Below are 24477 nucleotides of genomic sequence, written 5' to 3'. Positions count from 1 at the left end.
AATGATGTAGACCCTAATAAAATGGTGTGTTTCATATAATATAACGGCAGTTAAAAAAAATTGACGGCATGGATTTTATTGTAATTTTGATTGACCTAGGATGTAAATTGTCAAAAAAAAAAAAAAAAAATTAGGGACAAAAAAATTTTGGCGTGTTTACCCAAAGTATTTTGATACAATTTACCAAAAATTAATAAATAAATTAAAAAAAAAAAGAAAAAAGGGTGGTTGGCCACCTCAGTTGAACCACCCCCAAGGGCCATGGGGGTGGCTTCGACCACTCCCACCGGCCGCTTGGGGTGGCTTTATGGCCATTTGGGGTGGTTCGGCCACCCCATGGACCAAACCCACTAAAAAAATTTAATGGGTTTGGTGGGTTTGGCCCTTGAAGGTGGCGGAACCACCCCCAAAGGGCATGGAGGTGGTTTCGGCCACCCCCAAGCGGCCGGTGGGGGTGGTCGAAGCCACCCCATGGCCCTTGGGGGTGGCCGATCCATCCCCAAGGGCCATGTGGGCCCCAACCGGCCCTTGGGGGTGGTTTGGCCACCCCCAAGGCTCAACTGGGGTGGCCGGCCACCCCCTATGGGATGACCAACCACTCATTTTTATTTTTTAATTTATGTATTAATTTTTTATCATTTTAATTTTGATTTTAAAATTAATAGATTTTAAATAATAAAAAATTCAAATGGGCCATGCAACCTAGAATTAAAATGGACAGAAGATGGACTTTTTATTGCAACCAAGCATTTCTCATACCATAAATCCTAGTTCCGTGCCCGAGTGTATTGGTAGAAATCCAGTGGAATGAATTATAGATAGATGATATTCCCGTAGTGAGAGAATTCTTTGATGTCACTACATGTAATCTACTAGGAGGAATGTTAGGCTTACAAATACATTTTAAATTTTGAGAAACCCAATCATATTGTGCCACATCAATTTGTAATTTTTTTTTTTTGTAAATTGTATTTGTAAGCCTAACATTTTTCGTTGACTAGAGTTACCCCATAGTGAGAAATTGAATTTTCTATCAACCCTATTTTGAGACATCGCTTATTTCCAAGACACGTGTGCATTATATTATCCGCGAGTGATATAAACATCACACGAGTGTGCATGACATGTAATTTAATATTTTAAAATATGAAAATATAATATTTTAATATTTTAATTATAAAAAATAAAAAATAAAAAATAAAAAAAAATTTTACATGTCATGCACGCATGGCGTGATGTATCACTTGTATGTCATCACTCATTATCCGCAGTGTATCAATATTTTCGTGTCCCCTTCGCACGTTCACACGTGTGCAGTCAGTACACTCTCGCCAGCGCCCATCAACAGCTCTCTCTTTCGATGACACAAGGAAGATTATATTCCGAATGTTCTCCTACAGGTCTCTCTTCAGGTAGGCTCTTCTAAGTCCTAACCCTATTTGGTTCCCGAGAAAGTGCAGGAAAGGAAAGTTACGGTGAAATTTTCTCTACCTATGGTGTTTCATCATTAGGTATCCATAAAAAACAGACAGCTCTCCGGCTGAGCTTCACGCATGTATTTGAGATATTGAGATGCCTTCTCAATCTTCATATTCAGAAACCAAAACAACATTCACACAAGGTTTTAACAAATTTTTTATTTTTTATTATTTATTTATTTTTATTTTTTCTCGGGAGCCAAAAGCGGGTGTTAAATCATTCAATTTTAGTTAAAGCAGTTGTAACGTTAGCGGTTAAAGTCATTCTGATTAAAGCTCTTCCAATGTTCTCCAATTTCAATTTCAAGTGTCAGTTTTATTGCCAAGAACATACAATTTCATCTTTATTTTCTTTGTTATGCAATTGTTGCAGAGTGGACTGCCTACTGAAATTTACGAATACTTATGCAGTATCGAGGCCAGTTAATTACGCTCAGGTTTTGAACATTGGTTTTCTGTGCTCTAATGTCCAATTTGTTGTGAGGAATGTTTCTTTGGATTTTCATTATTATTAATGATTTATTGCGTTAAATTGTGAACATATATTAGGTTGTACGCGTAGAAAAATGTAATCAATGTTAATTTGGGGAAGAAATATAAAATCGAATGTGTTGCATGGAAAGTGTTTCTTTAATATAAAATGAGTTTCATTTATCCTACATTTTTTATTTCTTGCATATTCTTATGGCTCACTAGATAACAATTTGTTGGATGGTTAGCCCTGAAATCTATCTTGTCGTGGCTTGACTGAAATGAGATATGAGAGTAACAATGTTCTTAGAAGTTTATGAACATATATTACGTGAACTTTTTTAAAAAGAATTTCCACTTATGAACATTTTGTTGCTACGGCTTATTTATTTATTTTTTATTTTTTTTTAAGGCCAAAGTGAACAGGTTGATGTCAGAATGGCAATCTCTTGCGCTAAACTAGGGCTTGCAGTGTACATTTATATTTGTGCGAAGAAGATACAATATAATACTATTATAACCCTACATTACGATATAATTATCATCTGTAAGCATTTCTATGTGTATTTTTATATATATCCTCTAAGACAAAGGGAAATGTGGTTCAAAGCTTGCTGTTATTTCAGTAGGTGTTTTGAGAAGTTTTGGTCCAAAGCCTTTCAAATTTTATAATTATTGGAATGGATTGAGCACAAAGATTTTTTGAATTGGGTAAAAGATGGTTGGAGACAGCAGGTTGATGGGGTTCTCATGCTTCAATTGTGTAAGAAACTTAGAAGTGTAAAAGCTGTATTAAAAAATCAGAACATGGTTTGGTTTGGAGATCTGAAGCAGAGAATTATACAGGCTAGGGAGAATCTGGATATTGCTCAAAAGGAAGTCCTAGCTTCTTATGGGAGAGCTGATTGTATGATTAAGGAGAAGGAATGTCTTCATGCTTATGTATCTATTACTAAAGCTTAGGAGGCTTTTTTAAAAGCAGAACTCTAGAAATCAATGGCTACAAATGGGTGACCAAAACAATAGCTATTACTCATTTATGGGATGAGAATGGTAATAAAGTGGAGGAAGTGGCAGTGAATTTCTATAAAAAGTTGTTGGGGAAAAAAAAAAAAAAAAAAAGAAGCTCTGTTCTCTCTCCTCGGCTTTCTTCCCTCTCTGCCCTAGCGGTGGCGCGATAGGCGATGCGCGCTAGGGTCTGGCTAGGTTTCCATGGAGCGCAGCTTCTCTTTTGAAGCTAAAACTTTTTGCCTTTCGGCAAAGGATGGGTGTCCTAATCTTTGTTTGGAGGAAAGGAGAAAAGGATTCGTTATGTATATTTTTGCGACCAATCAATGTTCGTCGTGGTTGGTGGATACGGTGGAGGCGGCGATTCAGGCTCAGGTGAAGGAAGAAATCGTCAAATCTTACCGTGAGGGAGATAAGGTTACAATGGTCCACAGGGGAGGTAATAAGGCTGGAAGGTTCTTGGAGGTGTCAGTTTTTGCTGAGGGTGGTTGCAAGGGAGTCATTTGGCTTCCGGAGGGTCGTTTTGGGAGGGGCTGGCGGCGATTTGCGGGAGAACTTCGGCATCTGTTGGTGGGTTAGATTAAGAAGACTGGGTTGGTGGATCTTGGGGTTCCTACTACGGTGGGGATTCTTGTGAATGCTCCTTCTTCAAATGTTAATTCCGGGAGGTTGTTCGTGGATGTCCTTTGATATACTTCTGGTGTTGAGGCGAAAGCAGTTGGATTGAAGGTTCTCTCCTCAAGCTTTCTCGATCTCTTCCCGGTGTCATCTTGTTCTAAGATGGGGTTTGATGGTGAAGGGATGCGATCTGCTGTGGATTGCTATGCGTTGTAGAGTATGCCAAGGCCCATGGCGGCGGCGGCTGTGTCTTTGAGATCGGAGAAGAGGAAGGGTAATGTTGGTATTATTGGGTTATTGAGGAATCTAGGGCAAGTTCAATCTAAACTGGACCGGGTCATAGCTGGGTCAGCCTCGAAGCCCAAGCGTAGGAGGAAAAGGTTTGGCTTTTTTGGCCTAGCTAAAGTAAATGTTGGTCGAGAATCCAGGTCTTTCCTTGAAACAGGTTCGAGTCAATCTTCGGATCCGGATTCGGATCTGGGTTTGGGTTTGTCCTCAAAATCAATTTTTTTGGAGCTTGCTTCAGTTATTGCGTCGATCTCGGAGATTCCTCTAGTGCTTCCTTTGGTCACTAAAGCACATGTGGAGCCGTTGACTAAGTCTCCTTCGGGCATGCAGGCTGTGTCGAAGTCGGCGTGTTTTTCTGATTTGGGTTCCCCGTCAGAGATTGTTTTATTTCCGGAATCAACTTAGGTTCGACAGATCGGTCCGGTGGGTACTCTCATTTCTCCGGTGAGGGTTTTTGCCTCCCCGAAGGTGGTTGTTGAGGCTGTTTCTCCAATAGTGGCGAGTCCTCTGTCTTTCTCTTCCTTGGCAACGGAGGAAGCTCAAGCTAAGATTGATTGGATCTCTTCCCCGGTGAATGGTTTGATCAAATGGGGGTTGTTAGGCCTGGGAGTGGTTTCTCCTTCGCCGATTGTGGTGAAAGAGGCGTCCTCGTCTTCTTAGGGTTTAAAGGTCGATAGCTCTTAAGGGAGTGGCGGAGCTGTGCAGTGTTAAGGTCGATAGCTCTCATGCATCTCTGGTAGTGGTCTGTGTCCCTTCGGAGGTAGCTCCTACCAAGGCTGATCGTATCCTTGCATCGGAAAAAGGGTTGCTTCGTCGAGGGTTTTTAGGATCTAGAAATGCTTCTCATTCTTTGCCTGTGATGAAGGAGGCTTTACTGTCATTAAAAGGTTCTAAGATTGTCGTCGAAGAATCACAGGTTTGTTCTTTTTCTAAGAAGCATGCGGCTGAACTGGGTTTGAGACTCGGTGAACCTTTTCCGCGCATGTCGGAGGGTGGTGCTCCAATTTACTCCTTTGTCTCCAAGTCTCAAATAGGGTATACCCGAAGAGTGAAGGAGAAGATTGCTTAGCAATTGCATAAGAACAAGGAGTTGTTTGCTGAGGTTGTGGCGGAAACTGCAGAGAAGGGGGTGGAGAACTATTTGGAGGTGGTATAAGATGTGGTGAAATTTGCCTCCATTATGGGATTGTCTTGTGGTGAAGGAGTTGACGAGAAAAGCCTTTTGAATCTTTTTTTGAATATTGAAGAGGAGCGGGTGCCCTATACCCCAAAGGTAAAAGGGAAGAGGGAACTCAAGAATTTAAAATGCTCCATCAATTATGAGGCTAGAGGGTGACTTTCTCCGGAGAGGTGCCAGCACCGGTGGGGTTGGGTTGGGACCAAAAATGCATTTTCCTTTCCTGCAGAGGTGAATTAGGGGCTTTGGGTTTTTAGGGCTGGTGTTGGGCTAGTGTGGGCTTTAGTCTTTGGGTCTTTTTCTTTGGTTTTACCGTTTGGCTGTGGCTACTTGTTGGGTTTATTGGATTGGGTCTTCTTGGGTTTTGTCTTTGGGTTTTAAGTTGGGCTACCTATGTATACTTTCTTGTGTACCTAGAGGCGCATTGTGTTTTTTTTTTTTTGATATATACAATATTATTTATCAAAAAAAAAAAAACTAATCAAGTGTAGTTTGATGAGATTAAAGCTGGAAGAGTTAGATAGCTTGTTCATGTTTCTATTTCTGCTGAGAAGGCTGGTTTGTTAGAGAAGGAAGTTACAATTGATGAAATCAAGAAGACCTTGTTCTCCATGAAAGATAACAAAACACCGGGTTCTGATGAGTTTCCCTCTTACTTCTTCAAAGTTTCTTGGTCAATTGTTGGTGATGAGGTAGTGGCTGCTGTAAAGGGTTTTTTTGATACTGGTATGCTGTTAAAGGAAGTAAATTCTACTATTCTGAATCTGGTTCCAAAGAAAGTTAATCGATTTGCTATGGGAGACTTCAGACCAATAGCATGTTGCAATGTTTTGTATAAATGCATTACAAAGTTCTTAGCTAACAGATTGCTGCCTTGTTTAGGTGATTTGATTAGTATGAATCATTCTGCTTTTAGCCCTGCTAGAAGCATTTCTGAAAATGTTCATTTGGCTCAAGAACTTGTGAGAAATTATCATAAGGATAAAGGTAATCTGAGATGCACATTGAAGGTGGATCTTATGAAGGCTTATGATTCTGTAAATTGGGAGTTTATTATACACTGCTTTCTCTGTTTTGGTTTCCCTATAAAGTTCACTAATTGGATAAAGGAGTGTATCACCACCCCCCTAAGTTCTCAATTTGCATTAATGGGACTTTGGCTGGATACTTTTAATGGGACTTTGGCTGGATACTTTGGATAAAGGGGTCGGCAAATCCTTGATTCCATTCTCATTGCCAATGAATGTGTGGATAGTCGCATGAAATCAGGGTTGCCGGGTGTTCTTTGTAAATTGGACTTGGAAAAGGCCTATGATCATGTCAATTGGGATTTTGTCTTGTATTTGCTGCATAGGTGTGGTTTTGGAGAGAGGTGGAGGGCTTGGATAGAGTGGTGTATTAAGTCGGTGAGATTTTCCATACTTGTGAATGGTTCTCCGGAAGCCTTCTTCAATAGTTCGAGGGGAATTCGACAAGGGGATCCTCTCTCTCCCTTGTTGTTTGTGCTTGTTATGGAGGCTTTGAGTAAGATGGTGAATGCGACGGTAGAACAAGGCCTTTTGACTGGTTTCTCGGTGGGTAATAGGGTTTTATCGGAGTTGATGGTCTCTCACTCTTTATTTGCGGATGATACTTTGATCTTTTGTGAAGCTTCTATTGAGCAAATTCGGTATGTACGTCTCATTCTTTTATGTTTTGAAGCTGTATCGGGTTTGAGAGTGAATCTGGGAAAATCAAAGATTGTGGCAATTGGTGAGGTGGAGAACATTGGGGTTTTAGCTAGTATCCTTGGGTGTAGTGTTGCCGAGTTGCCTATGAAGTATTTGGGTCTCCCTCTAGGGGCGCCGTACAAGGATACGGTTATGTGGAACGAAGTGATTGAAAAGATGGAGTGTCAGATGGCGGGTTGGAAGAGGATGTATCTCTCTAAAGGAGGTCGCCTAACTCTCATTAAGAGCACTTTGGCTAATCTTCCGACTTATTTCTTGTCTTTGTTTCTGATTCCTGTAGGTGTAGCTAAAAGGATTGAGAAAGTCCAAAGAGATTTTTTATGGGGAGGAATGGGAGATGAACCAAAGTTGCATCTTGTAGGTTGGAATCAAGTTTGTCGTCCCTTTCGCTATGAGGTCTTGGCATTCGGAAGTTGCACCAATTTAATCAAGCTCTCTTGGGGAAATGGCTTTGGAGATATGCGAACGAGAGCGAGGCTCTTTGGTGCAAGGTTATCCAAGCTAAGTATGAAGACAAGGAAGGTGGGTGGTGCACGAAGGAGGCTTCAGGTTCCCATGGTGTGGGCCTTTGGAAGCACATTCGTCAAGGTTGGAATTTTTTTGCCAAAGGGATTCGGTTTGAGGTGGGGGAGGGTTCGAAAGTTCGCTTCTGGCATGATATTTGGTGTGGGGAGAATTCCTTGAAGCAAGTTTTCCCTTCCTTATTTAGTATTGCCAGACACAAAGACGCTTGGGTGAAGGATAATTTTACTTGGAGGAGTGGGAGAGTTGAATGGAATGTCATTTTTGTTCGGCCCGTTCAAGATTAGGAGATGGAGTTGGTTTCTCCTTTCTTTGATCGGTTGTATTCTTGCAAGATTTCCATAGGAGTGGCAGATCGTGCGTGCTGGATTCCGTCCAAGAAAGGAAAGTTTGAGGTTAAGTCGCTCTACAAGGCTTTGTCCCGCTCCAATCAAGAGGTGTTTCCTTGGAAGAGCATTTGGCGAACTAAGGCTCCTATGAGAGTGGCTTTTTTTGGGTGGACAGCGGCTCTAGGCAAAATCTTGACTCATGATACTTTGTGTAAGAGGAACATAGTGGTCATGGAGTGGTGTTGTTTGTGCAAGAAGTCCGGAGAGACAGTTGATCATCTTCTTCTCCACTGTGAGCTTGCGAGTGTTCTTTGGCAGTCGATTTTTATTCGGTTTGGTTTGCATTGGGTCATGCCTTGCAGGGTGAGGGACTTGTTCGATAGTTGGTGGTCGGGAGGACAATCCCGAAGTGCAGTTGTGTGGAAGATGATCCCTTTGTGTCTTATGTGGTGTATATGGATTGAAAGAAATGCTAAATGTTTTGATAATTCCACTAGGACTATAGAGGAATTGACCCCTTTTTTCTTCTCTACTCTTTACTCTTGGACGGCCGCTTGGCTAGCTCCGTTAGAGATTAGTTTTTCTGATTTTCTTTTTCCTTTCTCTCCCTCTTAGGCGCTCTCTTTTATACTCCCCGTGTAAATGGGTTGCGCCCCTTTGCGCTTTTGATATATATCACATTACTTATCAAAAAAAAAAACTTTGAAGGGAAGAAAGGGTTGAGACAAGGAGATCCTCTTTCTCCATACCTTTTTATTTTAGCAATGGAAGTTTTTTCTAGAATCATGATTGAGCACACTGGTGTTAATTCTGGTTTTAAATTCCATCCTAAATGCTCTCGATTGAAGCTAACACACTGGTGTTTTGCTGATGATCTTCTTTTTTTCTTGGAAGCAAACCTAGCTTCTATTTCTGTTATAAGTTCAGATTTGCAGGAATTTGAAGTTCTTTCAGGTTTAAGAGCAAATCCTTCTAAAAGTTCTATGTTTTGTTCTGGAATTTCAGATAGAGTAAAGTCTCTCATTATGAATGAGTTGAATTACTTATCAAAAAAAAAATGAATGAGTTGAAGATGAATGAAGGTCACTTTCCTATTAGATATCTGGGTGTCCTCTTGTCTCCTCTAGGCTCTCCTCTGCAGATTGTACTAATATGATGGATAGAATGACTAGTCATATTGACTCTTGGACTTCTAAGAATCTGTCATATCCAGGGAGACTGCAGCTTATATCTTCTTTGTTGTATAGTCTGTAGGTGTATTGGACAGGTATGTTCATTCTACCTAAGAGGATCATTAAAACTATTGAGCAGAAATTCAATAGCTTTCTGTGAAATGGGAAGGATGGAGGGGCTGCAAAGGCAAAAGTTTCATGGGCAGATGTATGCTTTCCTAAGAAAGAAGGTGGTCTAGGGCTGAAAAGATTAGAGATTTGGAATAAAACATCTATGCTTAGGCATGTATGGAGTATTTTTGCTCGTTCAGGTTCCATTTCGGTGGCTTGGGTTAAAGAAAATCTGCTAAAAGGGAAAAATTTTGGTGTGTTGGAGTGCCTCAAAATAGTTCTTGGGGCTGGAGGAAAATTCTAAAGCTGAGAGATATTGCTAAAAGTCTTATTAAATTTGAGGTTGGAGATGGGGAAGTTTATTTGAGAAGTATGGCCAAAGGATTGTTTATGAAGCCAAAGTCTTATTAAATTTGAGGTTGGAGATGCTGGAAGTTTATTTGAGAAGTATGGCCAAAGGATTGTTTATGAAGCCCATAGTAGATTGGAGGAAAAATTGTCCTCTGTTTTGATAAGTGGTGAGCGGGTCTGGAAACCTGCAAGATCAGAGGCTATGATGGAAATACAAGCTGGAATTATGGAGGTTAAGAGGGGATGCTGTGATAGACCTATTTGGGCTGGTTCCAAGAAGGGTGTCTTTGTGAGCTCAGGCACTAGGGATTTTCTTAGAGAAAATTCTTAGAGAAAAGAAGGAAGTGGTTGTGTGGTGGAGTTTGGTGTGGTTCCCGTATGCTATTCCAAAGCAGGCTTTTATTCTTTGGCTTACCATGAAGAACAAACTCACAACTGGTGAAAGGATGATTAAGTGGGGATATAAGGGTTATATACAATGCTTGTTCTGTAGGAATGGTATTGAGAGCAGAGATCACCTATTCTTTGAATGTAGTTTCTGCTCTCGTATATGGAGAGCCTGCATATCTCGATGCAATGAAGTTGATCCTCCTATGATGTGGGAGGATGTTTTGAGGATTGGTTGCAAAAAATGGAGGAAGAATCCCCTGCATGATGTGCTGTGACGGATTGTCTTAGGCTCCACTATATATGACATATGGAGAAGCAGAAATGAGATCAAACATGATGGCAAGGGGAAGCAGATTCTTAAAAACTATTGTTTGGGAAGTTCGATCAAGAATCTTGGGCAAGGGGAAATTTCAGAGAAGTTGGGAAAATATTCTCGTGTCAAAGCTGGAATCTACCGGTTGATCTCTTGATTTAATTGAGCAGAGTAGAATCTACTGTTGCTGTTCTTGACTTGTGATGGTTGAGTTTTTTGGTTTTGTGTAGGTTCTGTCTTTAGAGGCATTGTTGTAGTGTTTTGTAAAAGTTTTGTTGTCCTTTACTCAAGTTTTTTCTAGTTGCTGGTTGTGTTTTGTAACACGAACTGGGATCCTAGAAGGTGTTCTGTATTCTTGTTTTGTATATGAAATTCTTATTCATCCAAAAAATAAAAAAAAAATAAAAAATGTGGTTCTTAGATAAAACTGCTTCTCATGATGCAATTCATTCAGATCTAGATTTGCATTCATTTTGGGTAGTTGTGAAAGCTTATTTTAGTTACACATTAGCTTGATTGTTCTGACCCCAATTTTTGTGACAGGGACAGTGTGTTTATCATGGCTTAAGCTATAATTTGAAAATTGGTGGTGGAAAGGATAAGCGAAGTGCTATGGATGAGAACAAAAAGCACAAAACAGTCACTCCTATATGGAGACCAGTCTGTACTCGAGCCATTTCTAGTAAAGGTTATCTTCATGTACCATCAAAATATCATCTAGCAGCTGGAATGATTGACCCAAAGAATTTGTCTGGTTCTATTTCATTTTTCATTTTTCATTTTTTATTTTTGGTGGCCTTTATATTTGTAAACCCTTTGTTTTTTGTTTACATAACAAGCTCAGAACAAAGATCATCCACTGCTTTTGATCTGATTATACAACGTTTCCCTGGTGGTGGAGTTTATTTATGTCATCACATCTTAATTAATCTATGGATTTTTAAAATTAAAATTATAGTGGTTTGCATGTAGTTCAAATGGCATCTCCTCCCCTGTAAGAACTGGGTGAAGGGTGAGATCCTGAGTTAACCAACCCATTAAGTCCATGTGCAACTTATTATTGAAAAAAAAGAGGAAAAAAAAAAAAACAAGGGATTTCTCTCTGTTTCTGAATCATCAAGAGTAATAGAACCATGTTATTATCCACTTTTTGTCAACTTGATGTTGAGGATTGACTTTGACAATATCATAAAGCAGTCGCTTTGAGATCATGATACTCTTTTGGTAACAATAGGTTTTTGTCAAAGGAATATTTGTTGGTTTATTACCCCTATTGTGAATTTGCAGACTGCTTGGAAAAGGATGTGATAGCTGAATCAGAAGATAGAAGTCAAGTTCAAGAAGTTGTGTGTGGCACATCTAGCAATATTTCTAATGTTCAGCATGTCATAAAGGCATCTGATGCAGTGACTGAAATAACTAACTCGACTATCAGTTCTAGCACATTTCAGGATCATGGTGAAGAGAGAGTCTTAGAGGGAGAATCAGAGCTTTCTACAGAAAAGCATTCAATTTCAGTTGAGGTGAGATGTTAAAGTTCCCATTTTTGTTTCTTCTTCTTCTCTGTCATATTTCATCTATCTATATTCACTTATGTTTATCAGTCATTTGTTAAATATAGTTATGCAGAAAAATAAAAACACAATTATGCAGAAAAATTAGAATTGAAAATTCTGCAGTAGTTAATCACAATCTAACCAAAAGATTATCAATCACCATGCTATCAACACAAAGATTTGTTGATGACGTGGAAACCCTTTGATCAGTACATCAAAGGTAAAACACTTTAGGGTAGTCAAACTCAGGAAACCAATCACTAAAGAAAATTCAAGTACAGGCATAGTAAACTTACAATGCTTTGTAAAATACTAGGACGATCTATACGCAGACAAACACCCCCGAAATAGGCCAACACTAAAAACCTAACAGTTTTGCTGTCTAAAAACTATTTGTAGTCAACATCTATTTGCAATTTAAGGGCAATGCGGAACTTCTACTGCCTTTAAGTTTTTAATGTATTTGCAAGTTATATGCATGATTTTCTACAGCCTCATTACTAAAAGATCTCCCTATCATGTGCCTAATCAGAAGTAGGGCTCCCGATATTTTGGAACAAATATGCATGGCTTCAATTCATTCAGTCTTTCATAGAGAACCTCATTTCTCCATGTGTTACAGCTCTTTAGATCTCACAGAAAATTGACGCAGTAGAGTTTGGGGATTTAATCTAACTCATCTTTGTTAGCCTTCTTCAGACTTCATGGAAATTTTCTGTAAGCTATATTCATTCTTTAAGCCGAAAGGAAACTTTTGAGTAAATCAGTGCAATTACATTGGTATGTCATCGTTTTACTGAATTTAGAATAATATATCTGTTCTGGTTGTTGTTACTGGGAATGCTGAATGGACTTCATGCTTTTAGCAAAACTGCTATAGGAAATGGTATCAAGAGTTTCTTTACCTTGTTTTGGTCGAGTATGTTCTGCATTCTTAGTGTTGGCACATTCTGTTCCATTTAAATTCTTCCCCCTCAGTTTTCTATCAGTTGGTTGCAATATTTTATATCTGCAACTACTTATCATTTTCTTCTGTTGTTTCTTGCTTTTTTGGAGTATTAATTAGAGAGCCAGCTCCTTTAAACTTATGGTTTTTAATTTCATTCTTTTCTAATCTTGGTCTAACTTTTTGTCTTTGAGATGCAGGTAGGTGCTTCTCTAATTCGGTTTGTAAAAGGAAAGGGGTACAAAATTCAGCACGTTATATGTTTTTAGCTACAATAAAATGTTCATTTCCTCATATTTTAATTTTGTCTCACAGAGGATCTACACAGAAAAAGATTGAAGAGGAGATGGGAGTTAAAATCATACTTCCATCATCCAAGAAGGATGATTCCATTAGTAAGTTTTTGGGGGTGGTGATAATCATGTAAATCTTGTATTTGGTAGTCATTATAAAATTGTTGCTTTCAACCTTGAGCCGTCTTCAGTTTCTTCCATAATTGTACCATACCATGTAAATGTTGATACCGATCAAAATGTAAAAGTTCTATCACTTGCTGTAATATTTTTAATTTGATACCTTTACTGTCCATTTATTTTGAGTAGTTTTTGCATGGTTATCTTTGCAGTCATTGCAGGCATTTCAATAGATAGTGTAACTAGAGCTTCGGAAAAGATACAATCTATAATTGATGAGGTGAGTTGCCTATTAATGTGGTATTATTACAAAAAATGTTCAGAACAATGCAATTTGTTTTTTGGTGTTTCCTCTTGGAAATATTTATTTCAATGACATTGGGTTACTATGAACCTTCCTTTTTCTTTTGGTTTTCTTTGAGTTCATTTTCCTATATATTTTCTATACTCTTTCGTTGAATGTTTTTCTGGGCATCGCTTTCTCGATTTTCAACTCAAACATCATACCTTTGAGTACATCACTAAATTTTTCTTTTTCACAGGCAGTTAAAAGCCCAAGTCTTGATTACAGTCACTTCATATCACTTCCATTGGCTATACACCCTGAATTAGTTGATAAGCTTCTCAAATTTCAAAACTCCATACTAGGGAATAGAGATGGTTGCCCAGATGATAATCCAGACAGCGATTCAAATGAAGATACTACTGACAATAAAGATGGGGACCAACAGACAGATATACGACCTGATGTTGCTGTTGAACTGAAAGTTGATGATGGAAATGAACATGCTAAAGTGAATATAACTAAAATACCTCTTGTCAGTTACGCCCCTAAAGCATCAAAGTCTTCATCTCCTTCTGGTATGCCAACATTTGTATTACATGATGCCTAAGGAGCTTAAAAATTTTGAATCAAGAGATTGTGTAGTGGTCTTGTTCTTTAGCTGGCCGGCCATTGCTATATTTGATTTAGTGTATATACTTCTTAAAATCTGCCAAGTCATAGTACCAGCAGAACCTTTTTACTTACCTAACTCTTGATCGCTGGTTCATGATTGCACTCATTTTAAGCCTCATGCGTGGAGTTTTATAAATGTGTATGTTTTTTCCCACATTATGTTTATGTTGCTTGGTCATGTATCATATGTGTTTTCGTGAGCATGTTTGCACATGTCATCTTCCTTTAAAATCACCAACGCTCATATGTTTACATTTTTCTCACCAGAAAGTCAATTCTCTTTTTCATTGGTCTTTCTCCTCTAACAACACTGCTGTATGCTGCACTCAGCAGACTTGGGAATTGACAAATCCATATTCATTAAACCAAAAACGTTTCACTTGACTGTACTCATGTTGAAGTTGTGGAACAAGGACCGTGTTAATGCAGCAGCTGAGGTTTTGCAGGTAATTTTCTGCTGAATAAAGTAGATGTTGGCTGAAAGTTGCATGCTTGACATCAATGTTTAATATTTCTGCTCAGAGTATCTCCTCAAAAGTGATGGATGCTCTGGATAATCGGCCTGTCTCTATAAGACTTAAGGGGCTGGTAAGATTCTTTTCAGTGTTCAAGTGTAGCTTATAAGATAATTGCGCCCATAGGTGTTTATTGAGCATGCATTGAATGTCTTTTTCATGGGGATTTTAAAGGATTGAATCTTCTAAACTACAGTCCTTTATCTTCTTAACTATCTATAGCGATTAATGTAAATGATTTTGCTGTCAAGCATTGGGAATGGCTTGCTATGATTTCGTACTTGATAGCATAGAGTAAGATATCTCCCTGCCCCTTTCTATCTCTACAATTTATAGTCAGTTACCCAACCTCTGATTCGCCACTCTAATTTGCTCATAGTTTTCCATTTCTGGAATTGTTGGCTTCTTATATTTCTGATTCAAATAGAACAACGTTTTACAAAAAGCTAGCTTTTTACTTCTAAGGATAAACATTCATAGTCTTTGCTAAAAACCCTGGTTCGACTCTTATTTAATTTATTTGTCTGTTTGTCGAAGTATGCTTATATTCACGCTAACTCTCACTGAGGGTCACTGTTAGGTATTGTTAATGAATACTCAAACAGACATATGTGCCCCTTCAAAACAAAAAAAAAAAAAAAACAACAACAGACATATGTGCAATGACCTCCAAAAGTTATTCTCTATTTTGTGTTTTTCTCTTTTGTTCAAGTTTGCTCCAGATCAATATAAGTTGTATCACCTGTTCCCAGTGTATCCTTCTGTCATAAGATGGTTTTAATGGGTCAGGGAGATGCTATTTCCCTTAAGACCAACTCATTCATATTATTGCAGGATTGCATGAGAGGTTCTTTGGCCAAAGCCCGTGTTCTTTATGCTCCTGTGGAAGAAATTGGTGATGAGGACCGACTGTTACGTGCTTGTCGTATCCAAATTATCTATACTAACAAAGAGAAAAAATAATTTGTTTCTTTCTTTCAGTAGGTTGAAGTTGTTTCTATTACTTGAATAGATTAATTTGAATTTCTTGAGCATTCTTAGAAGTCATTATTGATGCATATGTTGAAGCTGGACTAGTCCTCGAGAAAGATGTTAATCAAAAGTTAAAGGTATAATATCTTTTTCTCCCTGGGTATTCAATTATGCTGATACTTTTTTGCTACTTGCTTTTTCTAATGTTCTTGTTCTGTACTTGGACTTTTGTTTACAGTGCATGCACATGTGACTGTGTTTTGGTCACTGCATGAATTTGAAATTCCTGATGTTAGAAGCGTGTGTGAGCCTTTGCATTTCTCCGTCACTTAGTTCCTCACGTGTCAGAAGTGCAACTTACATGTCAGAAGTGGAAATATGGCCTTATACTAACTCGTGTTTTCCAAAAGAGCGAGTGCTTAGGTCGACTGGTGCTCTTTTATGATTGTGCTTATATATTGTTGTTACTATATTAATATGAGGGAAAAAATAGAAAATGGGTAGAGAAATGACTCAAGTTTGTTTATTTATTTTTGATGAATGAAATGACTCTTGAGTTTAAAATGATACCATTTTCTTCTATGAAAGAATGTAAAAAGGATATTAAAATTTTGAGATAAGAAGTAAGGCTCTCTTGAAATTTGAAAAATGAAAAAAATGGCACAGTGACAACAATGCCAACTTATATATATATATATATATATATATATATATATAATGTGAATTATTGTGTGTAGAAATGAGTAAAATATAGTACACTAAGATACCAACTTAAATCTGAATGTTTGCTTTATGTAAGGAGGTTTTGTTATGTTCTTATAGATAAAAGCGGAGTTGGGTTTTTTAGAAACACCCGCTTGAACTATTACTTGGTGGTGAAAGGTTGCATTATTGCACTGCATTCTTCACATTATACTCCCTGTCCCTGACATAGTTCCTACATATTTAATATACACTAAGATACCAACTTAAATCTGAATGTTTGCTTTATGTAAGGAGGTTTTGTTATGTTCTTATAGATAAAAGCGGAGTTGGGTTTTTTAGAAACACCCGCTTGAACTATTACTTGGTGGTGAAAGGTTGCATTATTGCACTGCATTCTTCACATTATACTCCCTGTCCCTGACATAGTTCCTACATATTTAATATACAAGAGATACTTGGTTTACGGGGGATGTTCAATAGTTTTGTTATTTGATGTGGATCAAAGGTATGGGGGTTTGGTTAAAATGTTATGGCAGTATAAAGCCCTTCATATTGGAATTTGTAGTAGTAATAGTATTCTGTGATTCTTTAAAGTGCCAATAATGTGAGTTTTCTGTCTCCTTGAATTTCAGCTGCATGCAACTGTGATGAATGCAAGGCATAGAAAAAGGTTTCTTTCGTCGGTTTGAATCTTTTTTTTTCCCTGGTGCTTATTAGATGCTTTCAGTGGGTTTTGGCTTCTCTTTTCTCACTGGTGTAGCTAACATATGGAACTTATTGTTTAGGAGCAAATGGACTAGAAATGTTGATTCTTTTGATGCACGAGGTATTTTCAAACAGTATGGATCTGAGGAATGGGGGCAGTATCTTATCCCTGAAGCTCATCTTTCGCAAAGATTTGTGTTTGATGAAAATGGATATTATCATTGTTGTGCTTCAATACCTTTTCCAGAAAGTATGCAAGTGGACTGATCCGTTTGCACAGAAGATTAAGGTGCTTTTCTTTTTAGTTGCAAACTATGGAAGCAAACGTTTTTCTCTTGGAATTATTTAGTCTTTAGTTTTGGTATGTTTTGTGTCTTCAGACTCCAGCTCCCAGATTTTGTACTTTTTTTTTTAATTTTTTTTTTTGAATCTTATATACCATGTCTTTAGAAACAGACTAGAAATCTTCGACTTTCGCAGCATGTTGCCATTGTATGGAATACAAAATACTTGTTGTTTTGGTGTTTGAGCCCTAGGGCTCCTTGTACAGCGTTGTATTAACAATAAACTTTTGAGCGAATTAAAATTCTAGTCAGGTCAAAATTGTTTTCGTCCTGGCGGCCAGACATCATTTCATTTGAATCATTCAGAGTCTGAATTGTTCAACCCACCAGGTTATCCCATGCTGAGCATTTATCTTATGTGGTTACCTTGCTGCCTGAATCTACTTACTAAAATTAAATGCTCAGCATGGGATAACCTCGTGGTTTGAATACTGATTACATTTTTCAAAAATTCAAGAAGAATTTTTGGTTAAAAGAAAAATATTTTTCGTTGATTATTATTTTATGTTGCACAAAATACCCAAAAATATGGAAAACATTTTTTAGAGATTATTTTACAGCGAAACAAATGGAGCATAATACTTGAAACATTATCGGCCTTACATTTCCAATGAACCAACCGAAAGAAAGAAAGAGGTGTTCACCCATTTTTCTCAACTTTTATGTCTTTCCAAATTTGTTCCTTGTGATTGATGCTTATTATTATTTTCATAATAAATTTTTCGAAAGAGAAAAAGGTTAGTAGGAAAATGAAAATAAATGTTAGGAGAAATTTCATAAAACCCCTCTAAACTTTCGCTCGTTTTGACACTACCCTCTCAAATTATAAAAACTCTTAATTAAGAGTATCGGAATTTTAATTTCTTTCTATTGAAATTTTTTGAAAGAGATTAAAAGAATTGACACCCTTAGTTAAGAGTTTTTGAACTTTTAAAACGCGTGACAGTTTATGTAAAAAAAAAAAAAAAAGCGTGGAAGTTCAATGGATTTTTGTAGAGTTTCTGATAAATGTTAGCAAGTGTGTATACCAATTTTTATTTATTTATTTTTTTTTTTTTTGGTGGTCGTCTCCTCATCAATACATAGTAGGAAGGGGAAAGGGGAGTGTAGACGAAGTGTGTAATGGCAATGGGTGCAAGTCTTAATAATATTGCAGTGAAATAAAAGAAAATGAAAATTGTAGGTAAGCCATCAGTGATCCTCATGTACCTCACGTATGTGTGAATGTGATGAATTATGACGTGGACATTCAGGCACAGGTCTGCCCCATTATTGTCCCCATTCAAGATCTATTTCCATTTGGGTTGTTTTCAAATTTAACTCTTACATTCATCTTAAGTTTGTTGGTTAGATAGATTAGAGAGAGAGAGAGAGAGAGAGAGAGAGAGAGAAAGTATAGGTAGCTGAGAGAAAGAAGTTAACGAATACATGCATGGGAATTGATATGGTGAAGTCAGGGCTGATCGATGAGCAAGTATCCCTTAATTTACAAAACTATAGGTAGCCCTCCAAAGTTCTAAGTTCAAACTAGCTAGTAGTGCATTTATATATACATCCTACAATACCCAAACAGACTATTAAGTATTACCCCACAAAACAAACGTTACACAACTGCCACCACCGGTCCTCTCTTTTGCATTGAGAGAGAGAGAGAGAGACAGACAGAGAGATCGATGGCATCATCACGAGACTCCCCCAACTCCCCTCCAAACCTTTCTTTTACAATAAGAGGAACAACCACCCAAAACAACTTCTCCAGAAGCATTTCCACCAAAGAAGCCTCCTTCTCACACTTCCCCTACACCCCACCTCGCCTTGCCGGCGCCGCTCTCTCCCAAAGCCTCCATACTTCACCACTCTCCTCCCCTCTCCACTCTCACTCACCCACCACCACCAAGCTCACCGACGTCTCCTCCTCCGCCTACCGCTGCGTCTCTTCCGTCCTCAAAAAGGACGGCCAGATCTTGTCCATCGCCGTCTCCAACGGCGTCGTCTACACCGGCTCCGACACCAACACTGTAAGGATTTGGAGGCTCCCGGAGTTCACCGAGTGCGGGCACCTCAAGACCAAGGCCTGCATGGTGGTTGCGCTACAGGTGTCCAACGAAAGAGTTTATGCAGCCTACGGTGATGCCAAGATTCGTGTGTGGCGCAGAACATGGGATGGCGCCTTGAAGCACGTGCGACTGGCCACCATCCCCACCACCGGAAGTTATGTCCGGAGCTACATTGGTGGCAAAGATAAAATGGTAATATGTGGTTCATCATATCAGTTTGGTTTGCATTTATGGCTTTATTTATTTTGTTTCTCGGTGTTAGTTGGATCCCGTTAGGTATTGTCCTTTCAAGTTTCAAAAGTATTGCCTTTTTCTCTCCTTAATTTGATGCATGGGCAGCAGTCCTTCATAAGTTCTTATTTTTTATTTTTTATTTTAAAAAAAAAAATTATAATTGCTGGTGTAAAGGTGATAATTGTATAAATTAAGGGTTTATTTTTCTTTAATTAGAAAATGTGTCATACTGAAAAAGGAGTATTAATTAATTACTAGTGTGCCTAGATGGAATAGGACGAAGTGGAGAAGAGTGTTAGACAAAAACATGTTAAAATTGTCCCACACTCCTGCCTAACTTGACTCTTCTCCATTTCATTAATTGAATTGAATGGGACAAAATGGAGAAGAGTCCATTAGGCCAAAAGTGTTCTTCTCCATTTTATTAGCCAAATAGAATAAAATGAAATAAAGAGGAGCTAATTAGGCAAAAACATGTTAAAATTGTCTAACGTTTTTGCCTAACTAAATTCTCTAGTTCAAGTGAAATAGAGATACTCTTGTTCCATTCGGCTAATTATACTGATGAAATATATTCCTTCTACAGTATTCAATGATTCGGTTGGAACTTGAAGCACCCAAGTGCCACGATACAAAAATGTTTGGATAACTAGTAATTATTAAAGGTTTAACTCGAAGGAAGCTGCATATATGTATCGCCAAACTTTCAACTCTATTTTCTGAGCATAGGTTATGTGGGAAGTTATCTAAATAGCACATACAACTGATTCGTGACCAAATCTTATATGATTGTTAGTCTTTAAAGTTCATCATTACAATAGGAGTTTAATTTATTTATTCATTTTTCTTCACAAATGGTAATAAGTCCACAAATTCTTTACTTAACAAAATTGTTAGTACTGAACTCTTGGGGACATATCATATGATCATGAGGCTTGGGATAGTGGTGAAGTTACCTCCAATTTATAAAGCATTGATGACTAGGAGTATATTACATAGTCGGCCAGAGTGGTACTGATAGCCCCCCGACTCTGTCACATTAATATTTAAGCTAGCCTATCGTCTGCATACACAGAGAAGAGAAGTAGCTGGAAGTCTCTTATTTCCAAAGAGTATCCGCAAAAAATTGATGAGCATTTGCATGAATAAGGCGTTGGAAAATTAATTAATGCCCCCGGCCCGACCCACATTAATTTGATCTTTTCGATCATGATTGTTTTCTTTTTCTTTTAAATATAAAATAAAGCTTAAATTTATGATCTCTTGTTAATTTTGTCGTCATACATTTTCCAACAAATGTAGCAGATGAAGCATACCGGACCCATAACATCCCTAGCGGTCAATGCATCGGACGACATCGTGTATTCGGCTTCTCTCGATAAAACAGTGAAACTATGGCGGATTTCTGACCTTAAATGCATTGGGACCATTAACGCCCATCTGGAGCCAATCAATGCCATCATCGTCGCCGATGACGGGGTACTCTTCACGGCGTCTGACGATGCCACCATCAAAGTGTGGCGCCACAACTTTCATGGAGGAGATCAACCTCATTCCCTCACCGTGACTCTCCCGGCCCGGTGCTCGCCCGTAAAAACCCTAGCCCTAACCCGAGACGGCGGCATCTTATACGGCGGGTGCACAGACGGTTACATACACTATTGGGTCAAAGGGTGGTTCACAGGCCAATTCCAATATAGTGGTGCGCTCCAGGGTCACACCCATGCAGTAATGTGCCTAGCCACTGTGGCCGACTATGTTGTTAGTGGATCCGCCGACTTAACGAGTAGGGTTTGGAGTAGAGAACAAGATGGGCAGCACACGTGTCTAGCAATCTTGGTGGGTCACAGAGGGCCTATTAGGTGTGTGGCTGCATTTGAAGAAGAGACCGAAGATGGCTGCACCATTTGTACCGGAAGTCTTGATGGAGTCTTAAAGGTGTGGCGGGTGACGTGCAAGAACAAGTCGAGCCAGGGCTCAGCACCAAATGGGTGCGAGTATTTTGAGCTGTAGATCGAGGGGATTCTGAGTTGCAGCATTTCAACTGTACAAATTTCTTGTCCACGTTGACGCCTGTGTTACTGACCAAGTTGAGCTAAATAGTTTTATAGTGATACATATATAGTCATGTACTAGCTAGATCATTAACGACCATAATGGTACCTTCTTTTAAGCTTTCAATATTAATGTGCAGTATGTCCATTAATGACTCCTCACAACACTTAGAAAAGATGTTGAATATGTGTTAACAAAAACTTAGTACTGAATCTATCTGCTCGTAATATATGAACATATATTACGTGAACTTTTTAAAAAAGAATTTCCACTTCTCAACATTTTGTTGCTACTGCTTATTTTTTTTCTTTTAAGGCCAAAGTGAACAGGTTGATGTCAGAATGGCAATCCCTTGCGCTAACTAGCTAGGGCTTGCAGTGTACATTTATATTTGCGGGAAGAAGATACAATATAATACTATTATAACCTTACAATACGCTATAATTATCATCTCTTAGCATTTATATGTGTATTTATATATATATATATCCTCTAAGACAAAGGGAAATGTGGTTCAAAGCCTGCTTTTATTTCAGTAGGTGTTTTGAGAAGTTTTGGCCTAAAGCCTTTCAAATTTTATAATTTATTGGATTGAGCACAAAGATTTTCTGAATTGGGTAAAAGATGGTTGGAGACAGCAGGTTGATGGGGTTCTCATGCTTCAATTGTGTAAGAAACTTAGAAATGTAAAAGCTGTATTAAAAAATCAGAACATGGTTAGGTTTGGAGATCTGAAGCAGAGAATTAAACGGGCTAGCTAGGGAGAATCTGGATATTGCTCAAAACGAATTCCTAGCTTCTTAAGGGAGAGCTGACTGTATGATTAAGGAAAAGGAATGTCTTCATGCTTATGTATCTATTACTAAAGCTGAGGAGGCTTATTTAAAAGCAGAAATCTAGAAATCAATGGCTACAAATGGGTGACCAAAACAATAGCTATTATTCTTTTATGGGATGAGAATGGTAATAAAGTGGAGGAAGTGGAGCAAATTAAGGAAGTGGCGGTGAATTTCTATAAAAAGTTGTTGGGGACTAATCAAGTGCTGTTTGATGAGATTAAAGCTAGAAGAGTTAGATAGCTTGTTCATGTTTCTCTTTCTGCTGAGAAGGCTGGTTTGTTAGAGAAGGAAGTTATAGTTGATGAAATCAAGAATACCTTGTTCTCCATGAAAGATAACAAAGCACCAGGTCCTAATGGGTTTCCCTCTGACTTCTTCAAAGCTTCTTGGTCAATTGTTGGTGATGAGGCAGTGGCTGCTGTAAAGGGTTTTTTTGATACTGGTATGCAGTTAAAGGGAAGTAAATTCTAGATGCACATTGAAGGTGGATCTTATATATGAAGGCTTATGATTTAGTAAATTGGGAGTTTATTATACACTGCCTTCTTTGTTTTGGTTTCCCTATAAAGTTCACTAATTGGATAAAGGAGTCTATTACCACCCCTAAGTTCTCAAATTGCATTAATGGGACCTTGGCTGGATACTTTGAAGGGAAGTAAGGGTTGAGACAAGGGAATCCACTTTCTCCATACCTTTTTGTTTTAGCAATGGAAGTTTTTTCTAGAATCATGATTGAGCACAATGGTGTTAATTTTGGTTTTAAATTCCATCTTAAATGCTCTCGATTGAAGCTAACCCACTTGTGTTTTGCTGATGACCTTTTTATTTTCTCTTAAGCAAACCTAGCTTCTATTTCTGTTATAAGTTTAGCTTTGCAGGAATTTGAAGTTCTTTCAGGTTTAAGAGCAAATCCTTCTAAAAGTTCTATATGTTGTTCTAGAATTTTAGATAGAGTAAAGTCTCTCATTATGGATGAGTTGAAGATGAATGAAGGTCACTTTCCTATTAGATATCTGGCTGTTCCTCTTATCTCCTATAGGCTCTCCTCTGCAGATTATACTAATATGATGGATAGAATCACTACTCGTATTGACTCTTGGACTTCTAAGGATTTGTCATATCTAGGGGGACTGCAACTTATATGTTCTGTGTTGCATAGTCTACAGGTGTATTGGACATGTATGTTCATTCTACCTAAGAGGATCATTAAAACTACTGAGCAGAAATTCAATAGATTTCTGTGAAATGGGAAGGATGGAGGGATTGCAAAAGCAAAAGTTTCATGGGCAAATGTAAGCTTTCCTAAGAAAGAAGGTGGTCTAGCGCTGAAAAGATTAGAGATTTGGAATAAAACATCTATGCTTAGGCACGTATGGAGTATTTTTGCTCGTTCAGGTTCCATTTGGGTGGCTTGGGTTAAAGAAAATCTGCTAAAAGGGAAAAGTTTTTGGTGTGTTGGACTACCTCAAAATAGTTCTTGGGGCTGGAGGAAAATTCTAAAGCTGAGAGATATTACTAAAAGTCTTATTAAATTTGAGGTAGGAGATGGGGAAAACATACACGTGGGTGGATCATTGGCATTTTGCTGGAAGTTTATTTGAGGAGTATGGCCAAAGGATTGTTTATGAAGCCCAAAGTAGATTGGAGGAAAAATTGTCCTCTATTTTGATAGGTGGTGAGTGGGTCTGGAAACCTGCAAGATCAGAGGCTATGATGGAAATACAAGCTGAAATTATGGAGGTTAAGAAGGGGTGTTGTGGTAGACCTATTTGGGCTGGTTCCAAGAAGGGTGTCTTTGTGAGCAACTCAGGCACTTGGGATTTTCTTAGAGAAAAGAAGGAAGTGGTTGTAGGGTGGAGTTTGGTGTGGTTCACGTATGCTATTCCAAAGTAGGCTTTTATTCTTTGGCTTACTATGAAGAACAAACTCACAACTTGAGAAAGGATGATTAAGTGGGGATATAAGCTAGGCTGATATACAATGCTTGAGCAGAGATCACCTATTCTTTGAATGTAGTTTTTGGTCTCGTATATGGAGAGCTTGCATATCTCGATGCAATGAAGTTGATCCTCCTATGATGTGGACTCATGTTTTGTGGATTGGTTGCCAAAAAAAGAAGAAGAATTCCCTGCATCATGTGTTGTGACGAATTGTCTTAGGCTTCACTATATATAACAAATGGAGAAGTATAAATGAGATCAACCATGATGGCAAGGGGAA

General features: G+C 38.3%; 2 protein-coding genes across 10 annotated transcripts; both read left to right on the top strand.

Annotated features, from left to right (window-relative positions):
• The first annotated feature begins 1300 nt into the window (after positions 1–1300).
• On the top strand, positions 1301–17251 carry LOC132186121 (uncharacterized). 9 transcript variants are annotated; one of them, XM_088517180.1, is made up of 14 exons: positions 1301–1412; positions 1852–1915; positions 10508–10646; positions 11246–11481; positions 12655–12698; positions 12776–12855; positions 13086–13153; positions 13416–13734; positions 14162–14277; positions 14354–14419; positions 15181–15271; positions 15388–15455; positions 16656–16693; positions 16809–17251. In XM_088517180.1, exons 1-14 carry the CDS (start codon positions 1387–1389, stop codon positions 16993–16995), a joined length of 1542 nt encoding a protein of 513 aa, XP_088373306.1. In that variant the 5' UTR covers positions 1301–1386; the 3' UTR covers positions 16996–17251. The 9 variants fall into 9 exon arrangements, with proteins under 9 accessions (XP_088373306.1, XP_088373305.1, XP_088373304.1 ...); XM_088517179.1 differs by having other exon boundaries at positions 10502–10646; positions 12661–12698; XM_088517178.1 differs by having other exon boundaries at positions 10502–10646.
• A 1284-nt stretch (positions 17252–18535) lies between these two features.
• On the top strand, positions 18536–21622 carry LOC132188300 (protein JINGUBANG-like). The gene is made up of 2 exons (XM_059602723.2): positions 18536–19321; positions 20666–21622. Exons 1-2 carry the CDS (start codon positions 18746–18748, stop codon positions 21374–21376), a joined length of 1287 nt encoding a protein of 428 aa, XP_059458706.2. The 5' UTR covers positions 18536–18745; the 3' UTR covers positions 21377–21622.
• Positions 21623–24477: the final 2855 nt, after the last annotated feature.

Source organism: Corylus avellana, chromosome 6, assembly GCF_965113065.1.
Source record: "Corylus avellana chromosome 6, dhCorAvel1.hap1.2, whole genome shotgun sequence".
In the NCBI taxonomy this organism is placed as follows: domain Eukaryota; kingdom Viridiplantae; phylum Streptophyta; class Magnoliopsida; order Fagales; family Betulaceae; genus Corylus; species Corylus avellana.
Note: the sequence above shows the minus strand (reverse complement) of the source record. Positions and strands in the feature narration are given on the sequence as shown.